Here is a 23,100-nt window from a genome sequence, read left to right on the forward strand (position 1 = left end):
TGTTCAAGAACAGCTGCTTGAATTCACCCAGTCTAGCACATAAAGGTCATATGGATAAATGTGTGCCTAGAATTCAGGGGGAAAAAAAAAAACAAACCAGTAAGAGTCCTTACTTCATGTTGTGCCCCTAATATAGTCATTGTCAGTCAGCATCTCATAGCCTGGGAGGCAATGAAGTAAATAGACATGCTCTCCTCCCACTTCTAATCTTCTGTTTCTCCAGACTGGTAGCCTCTTAAAACAAACTCCACTTCTCTCCTTATTCACATACTCGAGTTTGCACTGTGAGATGGTAAAAAGGTAGAGAGCATATATTTTTTAGCAAAGACTACAGCCACAGAAACACAGAGCAGCCTGATACCAGAATGAACTTTCTAAAACATGTGGTGGGATCGGAATATTTTGGTTAAGAGCTGTGGTGTTACTGATTTTGTTGTGCCTAGGCAAGTCTCAACTTTCTCCCCATTTTCCAGATCCCTTCTTTCCTATGATTAGATGCCAGAAAGTAAAATAAATTTATCTAACTTTTATCAGTGAGAGAGAGTGTTAAATCTTGTAGAAAGTGAGTCAAGTCTCAAGGTCACTTCCAAGTCTTTTTGTTAGCATTGTATTTTCTTTAGTTAACAAGTGACAGGAATTCTATTTAGGAATGACAGATTTAGCATACAGACAGTTTCTTCTAGTGGAAGTTTTGACTAGATCTCATCTTCCTTGAGATATTCTGCAAATATCATGTTGCAAGCTATTATTAGACCTTATGTTGATTTAAAAATAAAAATTCCACATGACAAAAATATTATCGTACATGTGCCTCCTCTGGCTCAGAGCTAGCAATCATCATGATGGAGTAGACATAAGTTATGAGATTTCCATGGAGGAAAGAATACTGGACCAGTGAGAGAATGTTATAATCCAGCTGTAGCAATAATTCCAAGTAGCTTTCAGGCAGTGAAGTCTTAATAAACTTAAAACACTTGTGTAAGCCAGATTTATTGAAGCAGCTTCACGTATTGTGGTTCTGGTTTAGGGTTTTCTATTCTGGGCAGAGCACCAACTGGAAAGATGCCTTGGAATATGCACTCCCTAGTCCACCAGAGAGTCTACTGAAACTATCACATACCTTTTCCTCTGCTCTTCTCTGTCCCCCAACTGCATGTATGACCAACATTAAATAATAATGTAGCTCACTATTTTATGCCAGAAAAGTTAAAATTATATAAACCAAAAGGACTGTGTTTTATCCACCAAAAGAGGATGAATGTCACCAATCTTACACCTGGGACAGCAGGTTTCTGACATCTCCCATGTGGGCTTGCCTTGAATATCTGGAAAAGCTTTTACAGCCCTATTTATTTCCTTTTTTTAATTAGGGAAGAGTGAAGTATGATCTAAATTTTGTATATGTATACTTCATGATATATTTTGTCACTTACTCATGACATCTTGGACTCCCCTCTTTTTGATTTAATACAATTTGCCCTATATTTCTCCCTCCAGAGCTCTAGGATGGCTTCTATTTAGGTCCTACGTTTTTGTCACCTCCAGAAGCTTTTGTCATTTCCATGATCACTTGTTCTGTCAGGAATACAGGTTTCTTTCTTTATCCAGAGAAGGTTTTCCATTGGCATCTGCATTTCATTTCTGTTTACAAATTTAAAGGCATATGATTTAATTTTGGGAGTTCTAAGCATCCTTCCCTCCTTTCAAACATAAACCAGTCTGGAATTCATCTCTTTTCTTTCCAATAATAATTTACACATACGAAAACAAAGTTTAGTTCTCTTTCAAAGCACATTAGTCTTCACCATACTGTGAGGTGTCCAGGACCTCTTGAGTCCAGGAAGATTCTAGTTCAGTTCTAGTCTAATAAACTAGAAGCCATGCCTGAAATACACTGCTTTGTCTCATACTAATAAGACTCCAAGTTCCTTGTTTCTTCTCCATAAAGAGTGTGACTCGATCAGTGCTTCTTGTTGTTATTCAAAGTGGATGATAATTAAAATGGAAAAGAAAACTCTCTCAGATTATTATTAGTGATACCTTCAAGTCTTAATGAAAAATTACTAGAAAAATCTTTCAATCCAAAGCCTTCTTTGAGCAAAGCAGTGACAATGACTGCCACTCTCCATTAAATTTGCATCGGGCCTGAAGAACTGTTCTTCGTCCTGGCCTGAGGATATCAGACAGTGGAGAACAATCTAGTTCCCTCAGAAGTCTGGCACTCAGTTTGGTGTCACCCTTCAGACGTGAGACTGTGTATGGATTAACTGCAAGAATTCAAGTGATATCATGGTTACACTTACTTTGTTTGGGAAAATAGAATATAAGTCCATAAACTGACAAAATCCAGTCTCACCAAGAACAGTTCAGCCTCATATAAACTTAAAAACACATTCCTGTTATTCAGGTGGCAACTAAATATAAGCCAGTGATTTATGCTGTATGCCAGTCTGCTATGTACCCTGGGTCTGTGCGTGGTTGGGCATGTTCAAACCTCCAGTGTTCAGAACTCTTCAAGAGAAGATGAAATTTAAGACCTTTTTCCCACCATCTTGCAAACCTCAGTCTCTGATGTCAGTACTTTCGTTTATTGCCTTTCTTTGTGGAATAGGATTGGGAGAGACCTCTTGAGACACACAATTTAGCTGTTATATATTATCTTATAATCTTTTCATTCATAAACATATTGAGTCCCATCATAAAAATGTTAAAAACTGCCATTAGAAGGCTGTTTCAGAATCTGACAGTTAAATTAATTAGGGTCTTAAGACTTTCTAAACATCATCCTGAAGTCTGTCTATAGCCAACTCCTATAGAGTACATCACCATATAGACTTTAAAGACAGTGAATTATGCCAGGGAGCTAGTGATTCATACTGTACAGGAACTGCAGTAAAGATGTCGAGATCATGTGTGATATGATGACAACAGTGAGATATGTTTTCAAAAGTGAAAGTCTAGTCTACTAAACTCATGGCTCTGTCTTTAAAATGTCTTTGCCTACTCAGTCCAGAAAACCTCAACAGTTAATCTAAATTCTTGGACTTGCAGATTCAACTGTACAATGCTATTCATAAGTTAAATAAGCCCTGAAGGACTGTAGAATTAAAGTACGTTTTTGACTACACATTTTAAAACATCAATGTTACAATTAAATTCTACTGTCCTTAGAAGAAATGGTGTTCAGAGGATGAAGAACTTCTGTGTGGTTGAAAGACAGACTACTATATAGAACCATAACTAAGAAAGAAAAAGAAGGGCTTTGCAGTATTAAAACTGTTTAAGAGAGTGATTACTGAAGAGCTTCCTCATTTTTATAGAACTGATTTAGCTGTTGTTTCTGCATCTTTCTAAGAAAGAGACAAATTCAGTTCAACTCAATCCTTCAAAATTTTAAATGCTATCAAATGACTAGATGAACACAAGCAAAGATTAGTAAGGAGCACTCCAGAGAAGATACATCCATTTTAGTAAAATGGACTCCATTTTCCTCCCAGTTACACTGAATAGAAAGGGACAGTTTGGTTCTGGTTTTACTAAAAAGAAATATAAAACCCAAAACTTCTAATAAATTAGATATAATTGATACAAGTTAGGAAGTTTCCTTTCTGAATAGATTAGTTCATGATGTTCATGACGTATTTTCCTATAACTTCCTAGGAAGCAAACTATGATTTCCTCTAGCTATCTAGTATATTTGGCTCCAGTGTCTCAGCCCCAGAACCTGGTAAAAGAATACTTGGGATATACTTACATATCCCAGCAAGTTCAAGAATTTTGTATTTCACAGACTAGGATATAGAAAGCAAGATGACTGGCAACCATTTGAACCTCTTAATCCAGGCTGGTTTTACCTGAAGAAATATCTATGAATGGGTCACATCTGGCACATTTAAAAATAAATTGGGTACTTTACAATATATTTTCAAAATACTCCCTCTTAAACACTTGCATAATTCATGTCCAAACTTCCTTAATTCCAAATGCATTCTTACATGAAATATTTGGGTATAAGAAATACCCATTCTCCCTGCTCTTCACTATGAATTGATTTGTTGGGAAGTAGGACAAACTATCATTCTCACAGAAGGTGCCAAATAGCTCAAGTTCACGGAAATTTAGAGATACAAAAACTTTAAGCAGCATTTCATATAGCACAGTGACTTGCATCATTCACTAACATAAGGAGAGACAAAAATATTCTTCTCAAAGTGCTTTTGTGACAGCAGTATAACATAAGTTTATTGTGTCCAATGAAAGATAAGGAGATCATTAAAGACAAAGCAATACTGGCTGCTGGTTGGAAAACAATATCTAATAAAAGCTTAGAATGAACTTACAACGTAAGAGACAATAATTACATAAGTACATTGATTTAAAAGATAAAGTTAAAAGTTATAGATTGAATAGATCAACAGAATAAGATATAAGGTACACATACATAAGCCAGTAGGTTGTTTGGTAAATGTTGATATACATATCAGATGGGAGGAAGGATGAAGACATTTTAATTGGAAAATATTCCTGAGTATACACTACCCTCAAGACTGAGTCAGCTCATATAACCTTATTTGCTCAGTGGGGATTTTACTTTGAAGTGCAGAGAAATTCTCTCCCCAGGAAAGCTCTCCTATGCTCTTCTGAAAGTATTTCCCCTCAGTATCTGGAAACAAGGTATTCAGCTATACTTAGCAGAGCTATTTGAGAAAAGCAGACAGCTAGCAAATTAAAAAAAAAAAAAAAAAAAAAAAAAAATCCCTGAAATAATCTGTCTCATTTTTTAATTAAAGTGTTATAAAACAGATATTGCCAATTTTGTTGCTAAAGCACAGTTTAAATAGAAATGACAAAATATAGGAATGGGGACAACTTTTATTTTACTGTGACTGGAAACATTCTTGACTGTGAAGTAATGCTGATGGATACAGAGAGAGACATAGCTGTGTCTATCTCTGTATATGAGACATACAGAAGCTCTGAGAGAGGGTTAACTTCCAGAAAATTTTTGCAGCTTTAGGTCTGTGGTGATTATATACAACTGACAGAGCCACGAAATGGCAGTCAGCCCAGCCTTATGAGGTGCAGTAAAAGTTTTACCCCTACATTTGTCTGCTTCAGATCTTTTTTTTCTTTTTTGTCACAAGTGTTCAATAAAATGTTTCAATCCTCCAATCAAAAAAAAAAAAAATCAAAGTAAATTAAACTTTGCTATTAGCCACTGTCATGGTAGAAGGTTCCACTGGACACATGTATCAGCTTGCTTATGAGTCTCCAAGGCCAACTATTGAGAACTTGCAGCTTTAAATATTTAAACCCATAGAAACACAAAATCTTAATTGTGCAAGAGCAGCTGATAATTTAAGTGAAGAAAGATGAGAAAAAGGATCCCAGTAGAAACCCAGTAACGCATAATGAAGATGTACATTCTTCTGCTGGACCAACGATTCTCTTTATAGTATATGATGCAATGGACAGACACAAGAGCTTACTATTAGAGTGATACGGCAGAATTACTCACGAGGGATATTTCTGTTTTATCCTTACCACAGTACATTATTTAGGTTAGTTCAGATACTCTTCATTTCATAAGGGCCAGGCTGACCTCTTTAAGTGACATAAATTGACACATCTTTGTATAACAAACAGAGCTGACCTCTTTAGTAGCATAAATTCACACATCTTTTTATAAGAGTACTGACTGTTTAAAAATCATCCACTTATGGATTTAAGTAAAAACACATGAAATTTTATGTTGTCCAGAAAAAGTACCTATTCTATACTTTGTTTGAATTCTTGCATTGCACCCTTCAGGATAAAAATCCAGGCATCCCAAAGTGATTATAGACCATCTTCTTTTTTAACCTTTTTAATAAGAATAGGCTACAAAGATTTTTTTTTAAAATCCTCTATCATTACCATCTGCTGAGATTCTCAGTCTGAGCCCTTCCCTCCGTAGCCAAAAACTGTCAGAACACCTACAGCTTTATGGGTGTCTTCATCTCCAAAAGGCACAGATAGTAGGAAAAAAGACTGAAGAGCAGAACTGAATGAGATACTGTTCCCTGCAGGGTATAAGGATTCCTCTGGTTAGTTCCCACCATGGTCAGGGAAAGACCACCTGTGGCTATACTTCTGCCCTACACTAGTGTTTCTGAATGAGATGCAAATTTCATGTCCTTTTACAGTTCAGCAGAGTAGGACTGCCTCAGCTGGGATGATGTAGCTCTCAGGAACCCAAATGTTCAGTGACTGTGTCTCTTTTAGCACCTTGCTTCTCCTCCTGTGCTCTATAGATATCCCCCTTGCATGCTATACATTAGTGTAATGACATTTTCAGTAGCAGTTTTGGTCTTCCCATAGGAATTTCCCATGCAAGCTATTTTCTACAAACTAGTATTCACATTAAACCCTGCCAGTTCCTGATTTCCATAGATCCTAAAGGAACAGAGAGACAGCTTCCATTTTGGTGCATTTTTACTTTTGTTCTTGCAGTCTCGCTCCAGGTATCTGAAATGTTACCGAAAAGCAGAGAGTACCAGTTCTACAACATTCCCAGGAAATTAGACCTACAGTAAAAAATACTGAGGTCAAGACGCCCTGACCCCCACCATTGCAGGTGGCACAGAGGAGCTCTATCAGCAGCATAGGCAGAGCTGGTATATGTCCTGTTGAGTTCCCTATGCAATCAGCTGCAAGTAAGTTGTCACAGCTTATCTTCACACTCCAGTTTTTAGATATTGGTACAGTCCTGACTGGGCACAGAATGAAGGCAAATGGCAAATGTGGGAGCTTAGGTGCTGGACCTATTAGTTTTGAAAATTTTGGTGGGCAAACATCAGCTTGTCTTATGTAACCAAAAGTATGCTTGGAAGAAATCAATATTTATGTCCCTATCCCTTCATCTGAGCAATCTGCAAAGGAACTATGGAGCGTAGGTTCACCCATATTTCTACCTAAGCAGTCAAGGTATCATGCAGAAAATGCATGAGTTATGTGGCTCTTCATACCTTCTAGTCAGAGCAGGGAGAACACTGTAAGGCAGAGGCATATTTACTGGGAGAAGTAGGCTTCAAAAGGGAGAAGAAAGGAAAGACAAAGGGAGAAGAAAGGAAAGAAAGTTTGTTCTCTCTCTTAGCCCTCTCTTTATGGCCAAATGCAAAATATACACCTCTCCTATGAAGCAAGGTCAAAAACTGATCAATCATAAATATTGTTGTTGCTGATAAGAAGTCACTCTGGATATCAAAGATGAAAGCTGACCTGTAAAATGTTGATAACAGACCTTGAGATACTGAGCAACAGGGCAGTGATGAGAAATTCAATTCAGTGTGGATAATCATAAAGCAACGCATATGAGAAAAGTCATATTACATACTTAGGCACACATGTAATGACGGTCTTTCTACCAAAGGGTGAGATCTGGAAGTGAAGTATTTCCATGAAAACAGAAGTTCATTGCTCAGCAGTAACCAAAGTGAATGTCACTAGGAAAGGAATATCAGTTACATAAATTGGAATAATATATGTACTATTTAGACAATGTGTTCTAAGGGATACAAATGGGATAAATAGAGTTCATATTGCAGAGAACAGACCACTACTGCAAAATGTGCTTCATAAGTAAGAGTGTATGACCATCAAGGAACATTTCAAATAAAAGATACCAGTTTTGTTTGTAGTAACTGAGGTAGTAATCATTCCTTGAACTTGTTGCTTCATACACAAAATGTAAAAATTACCATATTCACTGTAAAAATGGACAGCAATTTCAATGCAGGACCATTCTTTTTAGCAGAAATGTCTTTAATAAGAGGGCACAGAAATTTTCTGATACTGCAAGTAAGGAAATGAATTGGATACTAAAGCAAAGGGCAGAATTATGGCACTTCCATAGAATTATGGAGTGGTAAGAACAAATGAGCACCAAGGCTAAATTAATTACACTCATTACATTATATAATGTAATTACATTAATAACACTCTATAGGGATAGTAAAGTGATGCTGATATGGTTGAAAATAATATATATCTTTGGGTCAAAAAGCAAAACACGTGCTATCAAATGGTATAAACTTTCTGTCAAGGTATTTAAGTGTTATTTTATTACAGTGAAGCTACATGAAAGCTACACAAATTCTTTGCACCCTGTTTTTCCTCTGAAGTCATCTCTTTTATGCTCTCATAAATCTTGACTTGGTGGATTTTTAATAATGATAACTTACATCTGATTTTTTTTTATCACTTGTTTGTGAGCAGGTGGTAAGGCTTTTGTATTCATGGAGACAATGAGGAGGTGATGTCCAAGACTGGGTGGTAATCTCAGCTGTTAGATGGTTAATGGAGGAGGATAGAAATGAAACCTAGGCCAGCAGCAAGTTAGTTAGTTCAATCCCATACTCCAGTGCAATAAGCACAGCCTACCCTCACTGCTTTTATTTGCACCTCTCCTTTATTTCTTCCTAACAATCTTTCACAGCTCAGGTCCAGTGCAGGTGGCATGTGGCCATGGGATGGTGAGAATAGTGGGGCACATGTCAGGCAGATATTTTCTTTCCCAGCCTTCTGCACCAACCAGCTGTCACAGCTCAGAGTCTCTCATGCTAACCCACCTTGTGCTGGGTTGTTCTGACATGTCTGGGAGCAGTGTCTCTACTTCTGCTGACCAATGCAGGCTTCTGATCCAGGTGATTTAGGGATCCCATGGTGGAACAGGAGAAGGATCAGGTGGGATTGAAAGGGATATCTGTGAGGTGCTGGCTTCTTTGGCCAGGCTGAAATAATTAGGGTCTCTACAATCAGGAGTCTCCTCTGCCCACTGTATTCACCTATCTGGTCACCAAGACTCAACTTCATCCATGTTTGCCAACCCCCAGCTGAAAAACACTATAGCCACTTATATAATCTTTCACATATGATCTGAGCATATATTCATGTTGTTATGTTACATCTCAGTTACTCCACTTTTACTGGTCTTCACAAAAGGTGACCAGGTGCCTGTGTCCAAGGTGATTCTGCTTTCTATATTTTTGCTTGTCCTCACTTTCAAGGGCTTCCATTGTTATCTTTTTAAAACTAATGTCTCATCCCATGCTGAAAGTTCAGTTTATGACCCTTACAAAGTTTTTGTACCACCACTTACTGCCTATGTGGGTTTAGAGTTGGTTTTTTTGCTTTTTAGAAAAGCTTCCAATAAGCCCCTCTTCAATCAGAGCCCTCACTGTGGGAAGAGTTCCTTATAAAATTCTGCTTGGTTGTCTTGCTCTCTGCTGTCAAATCTCTGAGTGATGCCTTCAGACAGCTCACAATGGAGCCATTATCCACCTCACCGATCATCGCAAAGTCATTGTTTCCATATATACTTTCCTCACACTGTTTTACTCTATGGCTTTAACCTCTTAGAGATGAGAATAGGGTCTTTGTCCTGCATTTGCATAGAACCCAAAACACAGACTAGGACACCTTCTACAGTGTTGTGATAAAAATCCAAGGTGGTTTCAGCAATCAAGAGAAAAAATTGAACTTTGCTTTATAGTCTCCATTCACCCAGATCCAGGTTAAATTGCTGGTGACCTTGTGAATCCCTCCGTAATAGGCTGGAGGAACAATATTATTTGCCTGCAGTGGTTTTCTTTACAAATTCAGACATCTGGAGCAATGAAGTTGTTTGAGAAAAGTGATCAGTTAACTGGAGTGAAAGATCGGGATGAGGCACTACTGTAGCTGCAGCACCTGTCCCTACCCAATATTCTCCATCAGGACAGAAATTAGAACATTTTGAACATGCAAGGACAACATGGTTATGGGAAAAGCCATAAGCAGACCTTATTTCTGAAGCTAAAATATTATTTAATCATATGGAAAAAATAAAGGAAATCTGGAAAACAATCGTGTGAAGTCATTTTAACCCAGGAAAAACCACAGCTTACTTAGAAGTGTATCATCTCTTCTCAGCTTCTATGTCACTTGGTTCTTTACTGTGTTTCCAAATAACTGCCCTCTAGACTTGATTCCAAAAATGCAGGTCATTAACAAATTTTAGAATAGAAAGAATACAAAGTATGCTTCAGGTTAAATAGTAAAGTGACTATGCTGTGCTACTTTGTGATTTTTATACTATTAACGTTAGTAGCTTTGTGTTTAAAACTACGATGAAGAATGGTGACAAATGAATGTATAGAGGGAGGGTACAGAAAAGATTGGGTTTAATTCCAGCCATTCAGAGCATACTGAGCATCAAAAAGTCTCTAGGGCCCAACAGAAAGAAGGAATCCACGCCATGGCTGTCTCAAAGAATAACTTGCCTCCAGAAAAAGCCTAAGCCGTATGACTTCTGGGAAATTAAAACTTGGGTTTCTTATCCTCTTATTTATTTCATGCACTTTTTTTTCCCCTTCATCTACATTTTAACTTGTCATACTAATCTCTGCTTAGTATCTTTGTAGCATCTGTGAAACTTCTCAAAGATAGGGAGTTGATCACTTTTCTACTTAATAGGAAGCGAATGTCTTTATTTTTACAAAGGTGAAGCTCTTGATTTAGCACATTAGATTTGAGCCCCCAAATTATATTAAGTAACCCAAATTAGGTTTTCTCATTGGAATTCAGATATCATAAAAGGTCATTGTCAGAAGAAACACTTTTTCTGCTTCTTCTTTTATTTTTTTTTTTTTCAGTCTGTTGAGGAGAGAAAGGAGGGACTTTTTTAAAAATTGAGACGAAAACAAACCAGAGTGGAAATACAAAAGCAGGACTAAAGAGAGATGCTTTTCTTGGAGCCTCTGATCTCTATTCTAGGCCTCATCCTTTATTCTCTGGCTGAAGTGTTTTGGCTGATAATCCCTCTGTGAAATATGTTACTCACAGAGAAACAAGGTTACCCATCTCACCCTTCAGCCACCAGGATTTTCCATATGCTACTGATTCTTCAGTATGAATACTGTCTCCAACATGGGTTAGAATGAGGCTTGAAAACTTTGCTCTTACCAAAAGAACATGATGGCAAACAGTTTGAAAAACAACTGTTTGAAGCATAAATACAAATGGCACAGGACAACCTTCTAGACAGGACTACAGAGGGAGCAACTACTTCAACAGCTGTGACAAAGGTGCTGGTTAGAAACAGCTCCTGTATTGTTTTGCTGCCCAGACAGAACGTGATAGTACCTGCAGAAGTTGTGGGCTGCACTGCCTGGTGCATCATAGGACACTGCATAACTTTGGTTCTGAAACACTCTGAACAATGGAGAAAGGAGAAAGAAAACCCCTTTGGATAATAAGGCAGCTGTTTGCTATTGACAAGGAATCCCAGGGCGGAGCCTCCCTGCTGTTCTGTAGAGGGAAAAGTGCTCGCCCTAGAAGTTAAGGGGCTCATGAAGCCCACACTGAAGGAAAGGATAGAGACAACATCTAAACTGAGGGGATTAGTTTGAATAGTCAGTTAATCACAAGAACTGCAATCTGGGCACGGTAATCAAAGTGTATTATCAACTACCCTGGGCCTGACCATAAAAACCTCACTTTATAGTAGGTTCTTTGTAAAGCAATCATATAAGCTTGCAATAAAAGAGCTGGGACAAACGGGTAGCAAATGTTATCATCACAATTTCATTTTAAATAAGAAAAATGCAGCAACTGTGCTTTGGATTCTTCCCAAATAGTTAAGCTTGGTGTGTCACCAGCCAAATTAATTCATTATACCCCTTGGTTTTATGATATTATACTTCAGAGTATTTTCTCATCTACCAGGCTATTTTGTTACTCTCTCTTCATCCTCACAGAAAGCTTCTGTTGTTCACAGTGGGTGCATGATGCATTTTTGTTTGCACCTCATTCAGCTGAATAATATATATCGGAATAAAATTTACCACTTGAAAACTAAATGCTGCAAAAAAATAAACCTACAAGTTTCTTAGTGGAAAACTATTTCAAGTTCACCAGATAAATTAAATTTATATATTAAATAAGTAATCTCTTAATAAATTTAAATAACCCCTCCTGGAAAATAGTTTATTTTTTTGTTCTTTATTCCACCAAAACTGCATTGCAGTTTTCCAGTCTTTATATTTACATTATTTGCAACTCCTTCCATAAGTGCCAGTACAAATGTAACTGATGAAAGTCCAGAATAGTCATACAAATGTTCCTGAAAGCAAGGTGCATTTCTGAGCAAGTTTTTTCTGATGCGCAATAATATATATGTATATATTAACAAAGCTTCATAATATAAAATATCTTCCATGGCAAGTAAAACTTCCCCACTTACAGCTTATTCAGAGTTCAGTTACATAGACTCCTGCATTTCAAGTTAGTGCAAATAATGAAAGTAAGAGCCTGAGCAGAATGATGTAAATACAATGGAACAAGAGAAACAGCAAAATTTTACCAACTCCCTGCATATGGTTATAACATTTAATCAGTATATCATTAGTATTCTTTATATACAACGTATTTAAATAATTGGCTTGTCTGAACTATAGGCAACAAATTTACAAATTAAAATAAAATAATGTTTCACACAAATATGGAATGTCCAACAAATATATGAAAATAAAATGCATCTAGTAACAAAATGTTGTAAATCAAAAAGGTAAAAGATGTCTTCTCTGTCTTGGAAGATTTCAAGGCACTTTCTTGGCAAATCAGAATTCTCTCCTTAGTAGAAAGTCTGCAAGAGAAAAGGACATACCATTTTATAACTACTTTCAAAACACAGAGGCAGACCGCTTAGTATAATTCTGTTTATAAATCACAGTTTCCTGTGGATTGCATAAATCTTAAGATTAACTCCAGAATGCCAGTGGGTCTTGCCCTCCTGTGACCACTGATGAGTTCCGCCGCGGCAGATCCTCAGCGTTGCCGCTCAGAGGTTTAACACGCAGTGGTCCACGCTGCCGCATCTCACGAGGGAGCGAGTTTCCCGTGCACAGAGTGACGCGCATTTCTAGATTCGGGGTTTCAGCCAGTTCTTTACTTCTATTTGCAAGGATCTGAATTAGAAAAATAACCCACCGAGAAACAACCCAAACCCGAACCCTCAGAGCCGTCAGGACCGGTCCCTGCGGGGCAGCCCGTGCCCCGCGCAGCAGCCCCGCCCCTCTCCATGGTCCTGAAACCGCCGCGCCCCCAGCTCCGCCACAGCTCGCGCTACCGACTCCCGCGGGAAGATCGGCGCCTCCCAGGCAAAACGTCATTTCTAACAGGAAAAGACCACGTCTCCTTTTCGTACGCGGGTACTTACAGGAGAGGGAGGAAAATATTTGCATAATAGCACTGCAGTTCTTTTTTATGAGGAAAATGCTGCCTATTTCGGTACATGCAGGAGCAATGCTTAAAAATAGTTGTTGGTCCTTCAAGTGGGAAAGCCTCCTTCTTCAAGTCAACCAAGAATCTTCCAGACTCTCTCAGATGTTAAAGCAAAGGCAAATTCCCTTGCAGTAAACAGGAACTATGACCCTGTCCTCTCCAAGCTAGTGTGAGGGTGGTGAAGGAAACTGACCCCGTGTGCCAAAAGATGAAGTAGAAGCAATCACAGAATCAGGCTAGAAATGCAGTGTTACTGAGGGGTGAACATATACTACTCCTGTGCGGCCAAGTCTATTTGGAGGGGAGAGAAAGCCTCTCTTCATCCTGCTCAGGAAAATGTTTCCATTCCAAAATGATACTGGATATGAGTAAACATGAAGACCTAAGCCTGTCTTACCTCTAGTGGAGGTAACTTTATCCTTTATCTACTCAGTGGAGAAACAGTGTGAGAGAGCACAGAGCAGCTGGGAAACACTCAGATCGTAGCTCTACTTTTTCCTATAATGTTTTCTCTGTTTTTAACAAAGTAGAGAGAAAGTCAGCCTAGATAAAACCTTAAGTGAACATAGTGCACACGAGCTGCTAACATTGCTTACCATTTAAACCCTCCCTTCCCCATATGTCATCTCTTTGAGTGTATTTTTGGCAGACAAATTGGAAGACCTGGATTTGCAAATCATAGCAACTTTTGATCCTTTTGTATTTTAAAGTTGGAAACAGGATGAGATAGATGCTTCTGTACTGTGGATATGGAGGCAGATCTTTGACTCATCCTCTTGAAACAAAAGAGAAAAAAGTATCAGAACACCCAGAAATCTTTCTGGAAGCCCTCAGCCATGAACCCTGAGGCGTAAAGGGATACAGATGAGGGAAAAACACACTAAATAGGTGAAAGTGCAGAAAATGAGAGAGTGCTAGGATATTTTAGAAAGCTGAGATTTGAAAGAGAATACTAACAAACAAACAGGAATTTAGGCACCTCAAAAAAAAAAAAAAAAAAAAAAAAGACTTTATAAAAAAAGAGCATTCAGAAAAGGATTCCTGGCCTTAGTCATAAAAAGAAGATCCTGGCAAAGTAATGAGATCCCTAGGCAGTTTCTGGTTCAGTGCCCCTGATATATTCAAAACCATCTGTGAGACCCGGAAGACAAAAGGCCAAACAGACTGAAAATTGTTAAGAAAAAAAAAAAAAAAAAGAGAAAGAAATGATGTAGTTTCTTCTCAGCACTGAAATATTGCCATATTCTTCAAAGCATTTTCTCACAGCCACCAAAATGAATCCCACCTCCACTTGGAAATCAAATCTGCTAACACTGACTCATATCCTACTCTTCCTTTCTTATTCTTGATTAGTATGAATTGAAGTCTTCATGCAGGAAGAACTGACATACACAACTCCCCCAAACTCCAAGCTTGCAGTATTTGTCAGGAGGAGGTGGTGAAAGGATACCATCTTTGAGGAAATTTAAATAAATTCATTTCACTCACTTTAAGCATTTTATTGGTCAATAAAAACAAGTGCAGTTTTTAAAATTACTGTTAGAAGCGTAACCATCTCATTGATATTCAAAAAACTGGAGAAAACAGCTCACTTAAAGATGTTCTTTTTATCAGTGACAATGCTGTTTAGTTGACAGTGCTGTTTAACTAACACATTTAATATGCTCTTCATAAACAAGAATGGACTGGTTCCTTCCACAGCCTGTTACTTGAAGCCTTTAGCTTTGTCACATCTCTATGTTCAGTTTACTTCCATCATCATGAAGTGGTATTAACTTCAGAGAAATCCTCAGGAGACAATCTGGGAATGAAAGGTGGTCCCAAAGATGAATAAAGTGACAGGGTGTCTATGAAGATTGCACTAGCAGACCTGAGACCAAGACATTCTGCTTTTTCCATGGATTAACAACAAAGCCCTCTTCTGAAAGTCCTGAAATAAATGTGTTGATGAAGTTCTCATGCATTTTTCTTTCACCAACCAAACTCCTTCTTAAAATTCTGAACAGTAAGAGGTCAGCCAGTGCATAATTATGGACTACGGCGCCACAAGGGACTTGCAGGAATTTACAGTGGGGCCTGTCAGAGGTATCTGTGCTTCTGTGTATTTCCATGAGGAACCAGTCTGTCCTTACAGCAATGCCAGAGCTGCATGTTGATGCACTCTGTTAATATCACATTTCTGTATGCACACCTGATAACAAGGTACAACCATGAAGTAAATCACTAGGCCATTCAACAAGTAAGAAAATGAGTGGGAAAAATGATACTTACATAGCAAACATCCTAGGACTGTGTACACAAAGGGCTCATTGCTAATCTTGTTAGCAACCTTGCACACCTTTTGTAATCTATAAAACAAAATTACCCACAGCAACAATTAATCTCATTTGCCAGATACCCTCAAAAAATGCATAAAATTAAATGTAGAATTTACTAGAATTGTAGAATTGTACTAGAAATTCAGACACTCTAAACAGTGAAACCATTCTCTGATGGAAATTTATGAAATTATGTGTGCAAGATGCAAAATTAGATTGTACCTTAACCTAGCCAGGGTTCTAGACGAAATGTGAGTGATGGTAGCAACTAATTTTCTACCAGATAGTTTTCTCCTAAGACGTAGAAGACCAGGTTCAACTCCCAACTTTACTTGAAGGAATTTAACTCATTAACTGGGAGGCTATTCTAACCAGCAGACTATGAGGTAGTTTGAGGTCAAGCTCTTTAAAACTTTTTATTGTTCCACTTAGTATTAACATTGATGGAAATCCATATTTTCCATGTCCATCTCCTAATCATCAGGCTAGAGATACTAGTGTCCCACTTGTTATCTCTCTGTCTGGTGTCCTTGGTTCAAGTAACCACTTAGTTCAAGTGGTCCCTTGAGTCACTGCCATCCTTTCTGATATAAAGATCTAACTATTTTGTAACAAGAAATACTTAGGTGCAATCTTCTTCTCTTGCTTCGTAAGTATTTTAATAAAACTTAATAGAAATTGTGCCAAACAGCAAGAGACTGAATGTTAACCTGGGTTCGATTCTTCAGGGAATGTTTATATAGAATATAAGCATGTCATCAGGAGAAGTAACTCATCCTCAGACATCCTATGGTGGCTAAGGTGTCCCTGAAAGAAAACATTAAATTCCTCTAAAGATCCTAGTTATGATCAGCCTTGACAGTTATTCTAAACCCCGAGTGCTGCATAAGGTGGAGACAGTTGTGAGGATTTAGCTCTCCTTTTTAGATCAACAGAACATTTTAGGTTGAATGAAACTCATTCTCTGCTTTGGGTTTGGTTGATGTAAAGGAGAAAAAAGAAACTCCTTTCGTTTTAATTGTATTTTTTATCTTAGATTTTGTTTTGATAGTTGAACTTAAAAATCAGTTCTTCACACAGTCATAACCACAATCTTGTTTTCAAATTTAGAGAAAACCTATTTAATTAGAAGGGAAATTTTATGACTGTGTTTCTTCATAAATAAAGTGAAGCACTCAGGCAATACAGGGGAGTCCGAATAACGTTCATACACTCTGGATCCATGTAGCAAGGTATGCAATATGCAACATGCGTGGTATTTTTGTTATGCAGCATGTAATAAATATATGTCTAGTCTACTCATATGCCTACTTACAAATCTATATGTATATCCTTTGAGGATCAGCCAGGGATTTCTATATTCCAACTTTTGATCAGTGCAAGGGCAGATGGAGACAAGGGCTGCTCCAGCCCCCTTCAGAAGCCAGATCCTCCAAGGTACTGAGCTTTGGAGAGAGAGCATCTCAGCTGCTCACAAAAAGTGTTTACCATCTTTGTAAGTGATGCAGACAAAAAGTGTGATTATTTTTTCATGTTAAATGCTGAGAAATTTCCAAAGTACTCTGCTCCATAGTTTGTGTTTACACATCACTAATGAGATTCACCTTTTCTAATTAAATGGTATTGCTTATTTTTCACTTACTTTATTTGAATTGTCCATTGCATATAGAATGCTGAAGTAACTTCTTTTTAAGGGATTTATATTTTGTTTGGGTTTTTTTGTTTGGTTGGTTTGTTTGTTTTATCCATTTAATAACATCTGTGACAGTTCTTTTTCAATCTCTCTGACAAAATTACATTCAGGCTGAGTTAAAGCAAAACTTTTGACAATCTCATACTGGAATACTGTTTGATAAGAACTGTATGTATCAATAACAAAAATGATGAATTAATTGATTTTATGTTCTTTAAAAATGGGCATATAATATAAAATTATCACCACAAACTGAAACATACTAAAAGAACAAGATATAACCATGCTATTGCACATAAGAGAAGGTTGAGAATGGTTTAGATTTTATCTTGTTGCACAAGTTAATAAGTAGAGGTAAAGGGAGCAGGAAGGAGAATATGGCTTCATATCTGCCCATTGCATAGGCATGCCTGACTGGTTTTTCAGAGTATAGTTCTCATCTCATTTATGTTAGTCTCACTTTGAAGGAACTCCATTATATGCTGCTGACTGCAAATGTATTACATTAATAGAAAATCTTTGTATATTAGAAAACCGTTGGTATATTTTGTATTAAAGTGATAAAGTAAAGAGCAAGAGTTACAAAAGGACCAGCACATCAAACACTCAGTAGGAAAAGAAGGTTGCTTTTAAACAAGTATCACAGCTAGCATTATAAGGTACTTTAATTACTACTTACAGGCTGGTGTTGAGCAGTCCCTTGTGTTGTGATACAGTCGATGAAAGTGCTTGCTACACTCTGATGAAAATGTGACTGGCCCTGTTTGAAAGTCAGCAGGAGTTAACCACAAGCTTTCAGCGTCACTGCTTTGCAGCTTCAATTAATGACATCAACACATAGAATTAATTTCCATGTGTTTTCACAAATTTACATTTAATTGTTTACTACACCTTAAACAATTATTATGTAACACAAGTATAACAATGCTAATGAAATAACGGAAAGAAATACTATTGCTATTCTATTATGCTCATGATCTCAGTAACAGAAAAATACAACAAGAAACAAAGGACTGGCTTAGCCTTGAAATTCCAGTAATTCAAAATTAAAAGTAAAATTTTTTATATGGTGAAAAATAGAATGGTGCAACTACAGAAGAAATTCCTTTGCTCAGTAGTCAGTACTCTAATGTAGAAAGAATAATGTAGATGGAATGCAGATATTATTTCTAAAGATAAATAAAAGCAACATTTTAAGCAAATATGAGTTTCTCAGACTTGGAAAGTTGAAGTATCTTCATGTATTAATGCTTCTAATTTGCACATACATGGTTTATGAAGTTCTGAATATACAACGTAGGTGTTGAGGAAAAAAAATGACAGCTGAATAGCATCTAGGAACCTGATTTGCTGTTAAAGTAGTCCTAGCAAGAAGGCGTGCAGATATGCAGAGGGCAGCATGTGTTTCAACGTTTGGGTGAGCCATATCCCTGTGTGCCCATACTGTGTGTCTGTTCTTCCAGCCTGTGCTCCCTTCACTAGATATCAGTGTCATCTGCCCACATTAGTATCTGATAAGAATATATAGCTACTAGTCTCCAAAACATGGCTCAAATGTAACAAGTTGCCAAAGAGCCCTTCCATGACTGCTGATAGCCTGGGGAGGGTATTACTGATGGCATCTGAGTTGAAAGCAGAGCAAAAATGTACTATTTGCATCATGTAACCTGCTTAGCAATACTACCACTGACAGCTGGGGATGAGTTTCCTGTGATTTGGACAGAAAACACTGACATAAATTGACACTAACAGAACAAGACTAAATTTAACTTGCATCCTCAAAATTCAGCGCAAATAGGAACCCTGAATAAGAATAGCTTGTTTCAAGCAGTCCTACAAAAGGATCTATATGAAGCATGCTGCTTTGACTAACTTTCCTGTCAAAGGAACATGGCAAGCATTTCTGGGCAAAAACTATTTATTTCAGAACTTGAAAGGTGGTTTATCAGCCTGGTAAAACGTACCAAGCCAGTTCTGTCTGAATAGTGGAGCCAAACTACCACAAGCCTGAGAGAAAACTCCTACCTGGCAGTGAACACACTTAAACATTAGATATATTTTACACTGATTTGTAGATTTCATGAGATTTTTCAGCCACAGATAAGCTTTTCAATAAACTGACAAAGCAGCCTTTACAACTTTGAACTGGAAGATTGTTGCCATTTTTTATCTGAGTAATTAGGTTCAAGACAAAGTAAGTTTAAATTATCCAAGATATATGGAGATAACATCAGCTTTTGTCACTAAATAAATTCCATGTCCCTTCAGATAATATATGGTTTTCTAGCTCTCTTCTTTGCCATCAAAAATGGGCTGTTAAATTTTATTTGTGCCTTACAGAGCACACTTTGTCAGCTGGCTTTTCAAGCTCAATTGATAGATCGCTTTATGACTCAGAAGATTATTCATGATTTTTCCTATGCTTGAGGACTGTTACATATGGGTTTTATTTGGCTTTAAAATGTGTCTACTATTCTTGGCATACTAGAAGTGTACAATAATTTTCTTAACCCCGAAACTGTAAAGACAATGTTGATTTCCTCCTCTCCCCTCTTTTTCACAACTTCATTGGTTAGGATGTTCTAACTCTTGAACTAGTAAGGACTAAATCTGAACAGTTTACTTCAATAAGGTTGATAGGAAAAGGATTATGATTTGAACAGAATCAAGAAAAACAACATTAGGCTGTATTTTAAGAAAATGCCTACGGATTACAGGACCTAATAAAGCTGTGGAAAAACAACCAAAAAACAGGAAGAAAAACACATCACTGAAGATCTTAGCATAATTTTAAAAAAAAAAAAAAAAAAGAAAAAAAAGATGTAGGCAGAAATTCTGAGCAAACAAAGAAATAAACTTCAATAATTTTGGAATGAACTTTCTTTGCTTATCCATTCCAGCTAATGTTAGTCAAATAATTTCAGCAATTTTTATGGCAACTACTCATGCAGAAAAGGACTATTAATTTAATGAATGGCTCCAGAAACGCCTTCAAGTATTTTTTTCTCTTTTTCTTTTCTATGATTTAGTATTCTCAGAATACTTTCTGTGAAACTCATAGTTGTTTTTCACTGTTGTTTTTGAGTTCTTGTTCTGTATTTATTATTTAGTTACCCTAGATTCTTATGTTAAGCTTTTTATGGTAGCTGAGCAGTTTCCAAAGTTAGAAATGAAAAGGAAATGGATTAAGTATTAACATAAGCAAATCTTTCTTGTCTGTCCTCCCCAGGAGAGGAATTTTCAATACTCCTGTGCTACATAGGATAGCATAGTTGGAATCTTTATGTTCTTTTCATTTCTTTCTCATATGACCTGAAAATTGTAAGGTTCATAATTACTCTTGTTTACTGTAAGAGTGAAGGGACAGCTGGGTGTGCCACATTCCCTATTGATGCTGTTCGGCTGCAGCTAGCAGTTGGCAGAAAGATCGTTAAAGCTGTGCTTATCCTAAAGATTTGAGGACACCCTCCCCCATGCAAAAGAGACAACAAATTCTTTCCCTTCTTGCCAAGGACTGTCTCAAATTTCCAGCAAGGAGGAAATGCGTAATTATTTCCAATTCTCTTTCTCATGCTCTAACCGCCAACTATTTCTCTAGTTTTTAGTTTCACTAATCCTAATAACATTGAAAAACACCAACAGATTTGCAGTGTCATACTCTGAGACCTTCACTTTTCTGAATTACAGAACATTTGGAACTGGAGAGTAAAGAATCAGCAGAAGCATCTTACTGTTAGCAACTCTTTTTGCTTATATTCAGAGGGTACAACATTTTTCCAGTTGTTACGAAATAGAGTCCCAGAGGTAAGTGCATTATACAACTTCATCTCAGTTTTCAAGTACAAGTACTTGACTGTAATCATATTAAACTTTCATATTTGTAATAGCAAGTTATTTTTCTGATTCATTTACACTGTTTAATCCTTCCTTGTTCTATTTGTTTGTCTTGTTAAAATAAGCATCCACACGTACACATCATGAGAAAGAAGACAAACGTGTTTCCCTGGTAAAGTGAAAACCTACATGACCACAAAGGTCTGCTGCTGAAAGATATATGCAGTCCAATGAGAAGCTTTAAAATTGGTGAACTTGAAAATAAATATGGTAGAACTGACAAAATATATGGAAAAAAATACATATAATTAAAATAAAAAATGTACTGAGTTTTCTCATTAAAATATTACTTGCCAGAGATAGCAGATAGGTACTCACACATATCACACTTCTAACACCATACTGCAAGTTGTTTGCATGTACATATACAATGCAGTATCTACAGCATACAGACATGTATACATTCAGTACCTACAATTATTAAACTTGTAGTGTACCTGCAAATCAACAAGCAACAACAGGATGATAAAAATCAAACAATAGGGTTTAAATCATGAATGTTTTAACTTACCATGTTTTGAAACTTATTTTAGGCTAGATTATTCAAAAAGAGACTCAAACCTAAACATAATTAGAGTTCTGTAAAACCTTCTAGTCCTAAACAATGCAAATTTCACTTCACAAATGTTAAACTTGGTGCAGAACCTCAAAAAAGCTGATGGCATGACTCTTGTGGCTACTTAGAATATGCATATGTAGGTAAATTAAGAGCAATCAGCCGCCTTACCTGTAAAATGTTTTATGAATTTGTCTTTTAGACTGGAATCTCTTGGAAAAATTTCTGAGGAGAAAAGAAAAAAAGTATGCAATATAGGAATTACAGTAAAATGTTCTGAAAGCATAATATGTCAAGATGTCTGCTGTAAAGAGACCAAATAGCTTCCCAAATTAACTATGAAATTAATTGTGTGTGTGTGTGTGTGTACAAACAACATTGTGAAATGTTTCAAGAAATTCACAGATGAATACCAAATGGTCATCCTACAACACACTCTACCAGATTTTCTAACAATCATTTCCACACATCTTAGGTCTGATATGAGCTATAATTTTTTTATAAATAATATAAATAAGTTATCATGTTATGACAAGTATTTGTGTACCTGAAGATGTAAATATTTACCAAAAAATTACATATTTACCTGAATATGTAAAATACCTAGAGAAATACAAACTAGATACCATATTTTGGGTTTTGAAATAACAGGTACCTGTCTCCTACAGATCATCTAAGATAGATATGAGCCATGCATATTTTCATTGTATTATTAGTCAAAAAATAGTACTCCTCTCCTGTGAAAATTGCTGTGGGTTTTAAAATATTCCCTTTCCATATATGTTATTTTTTCCAAAAAGTATAAGAGAAAATACAAGTTCCAGAACAGCCAAAGGAATCAGGCAGAACAGAAATTGGAGCTAATGCAAAAACTACTCACTTTTTTTTTTTTTTTTTTTTTTTTCCAGTGGGATGCTGCCTCTGGCTTACAGCAGAAACTTTTGATGCAAGTAAATATTCTCAGAACTAGTACATTTCCCCTCAATCTCAAAAGTTTTCCACAGAAAAACTGTATTAAAAAATTCTTGGGTAACTGCAGTTATTATTGCAGACTGTGACTATATAACAGATGCATGTTTTGTTAAATTCAGAAGAAATGCCTTTCTTAGAATTAATACAAGGAACATGATTAACTTGCAGCATTAGGACCTGCAGCTAGACATATTTATTCACTAGAAATATTTCCTTACTGCTAATGTCATTTTAAATCTTTGTATTCTCCTACTTTTCTTTTCAATTCCCCATCTGAATTAACAACTCTCAGAAGAGAGCAAGTTTCCTTTCATACCATAGGAAGATGTTGGTTATCTGCCAAAATAAATTCTTACCACTGGCTT

At 36.8% G+C, this 23,100-nt stretch overlaps 1 protein-coding gene across 1 annotated transcript in view; it reads right to left on the reverse strand.

The window, feature by feature from the left end:
* Positions 1-12,003: 12,003 nt before the first annotated feature.
* ALKAL1 (ALK and LTK ligand 1) overlaps positions 12,004-23,100 on the reverse strand; it is a 37,059-nt gene continuing 25,962 nt past the window's right edge. Inside the window, exons 2-5 of the mRNA XM_074893628.1 lie at positions 21,935-21,988; positions 17,993-18,073; positions 15,574-15,650; positions 12,004-12,664 (exon numbers count right to left, since the gene is read on the reverse strand). Coding sequence (XP_074749729.1) covers positions 15,586-15,650; positions 17,993-18,073; positions 21,935-21,988 — 200 coding nt within the window. The 3' untranslated portion in view covers positions 12,004-12,664; positions 15,574-15,585. The remainder of the gene's footprint in view (positions 12,665-15,573; positions 15,651-17,992; positions 18,074-21,934; positions 21,989-23,100) is intronic.

Source organism: Strix uralensis, chromosome 1 (genome assembly GCF_047716275.1).
Source record: "Strix uralensis isolate ZFMK-TIS-50842 chromosome 1, bStrUra1, whole genome shotgun sequence".
NCBI classification, from domain to species: Eukaryota; Metazoa; Chordata; class Aves; order Strigiformes; family Strigidae; genus Strix; species Strix uralensis.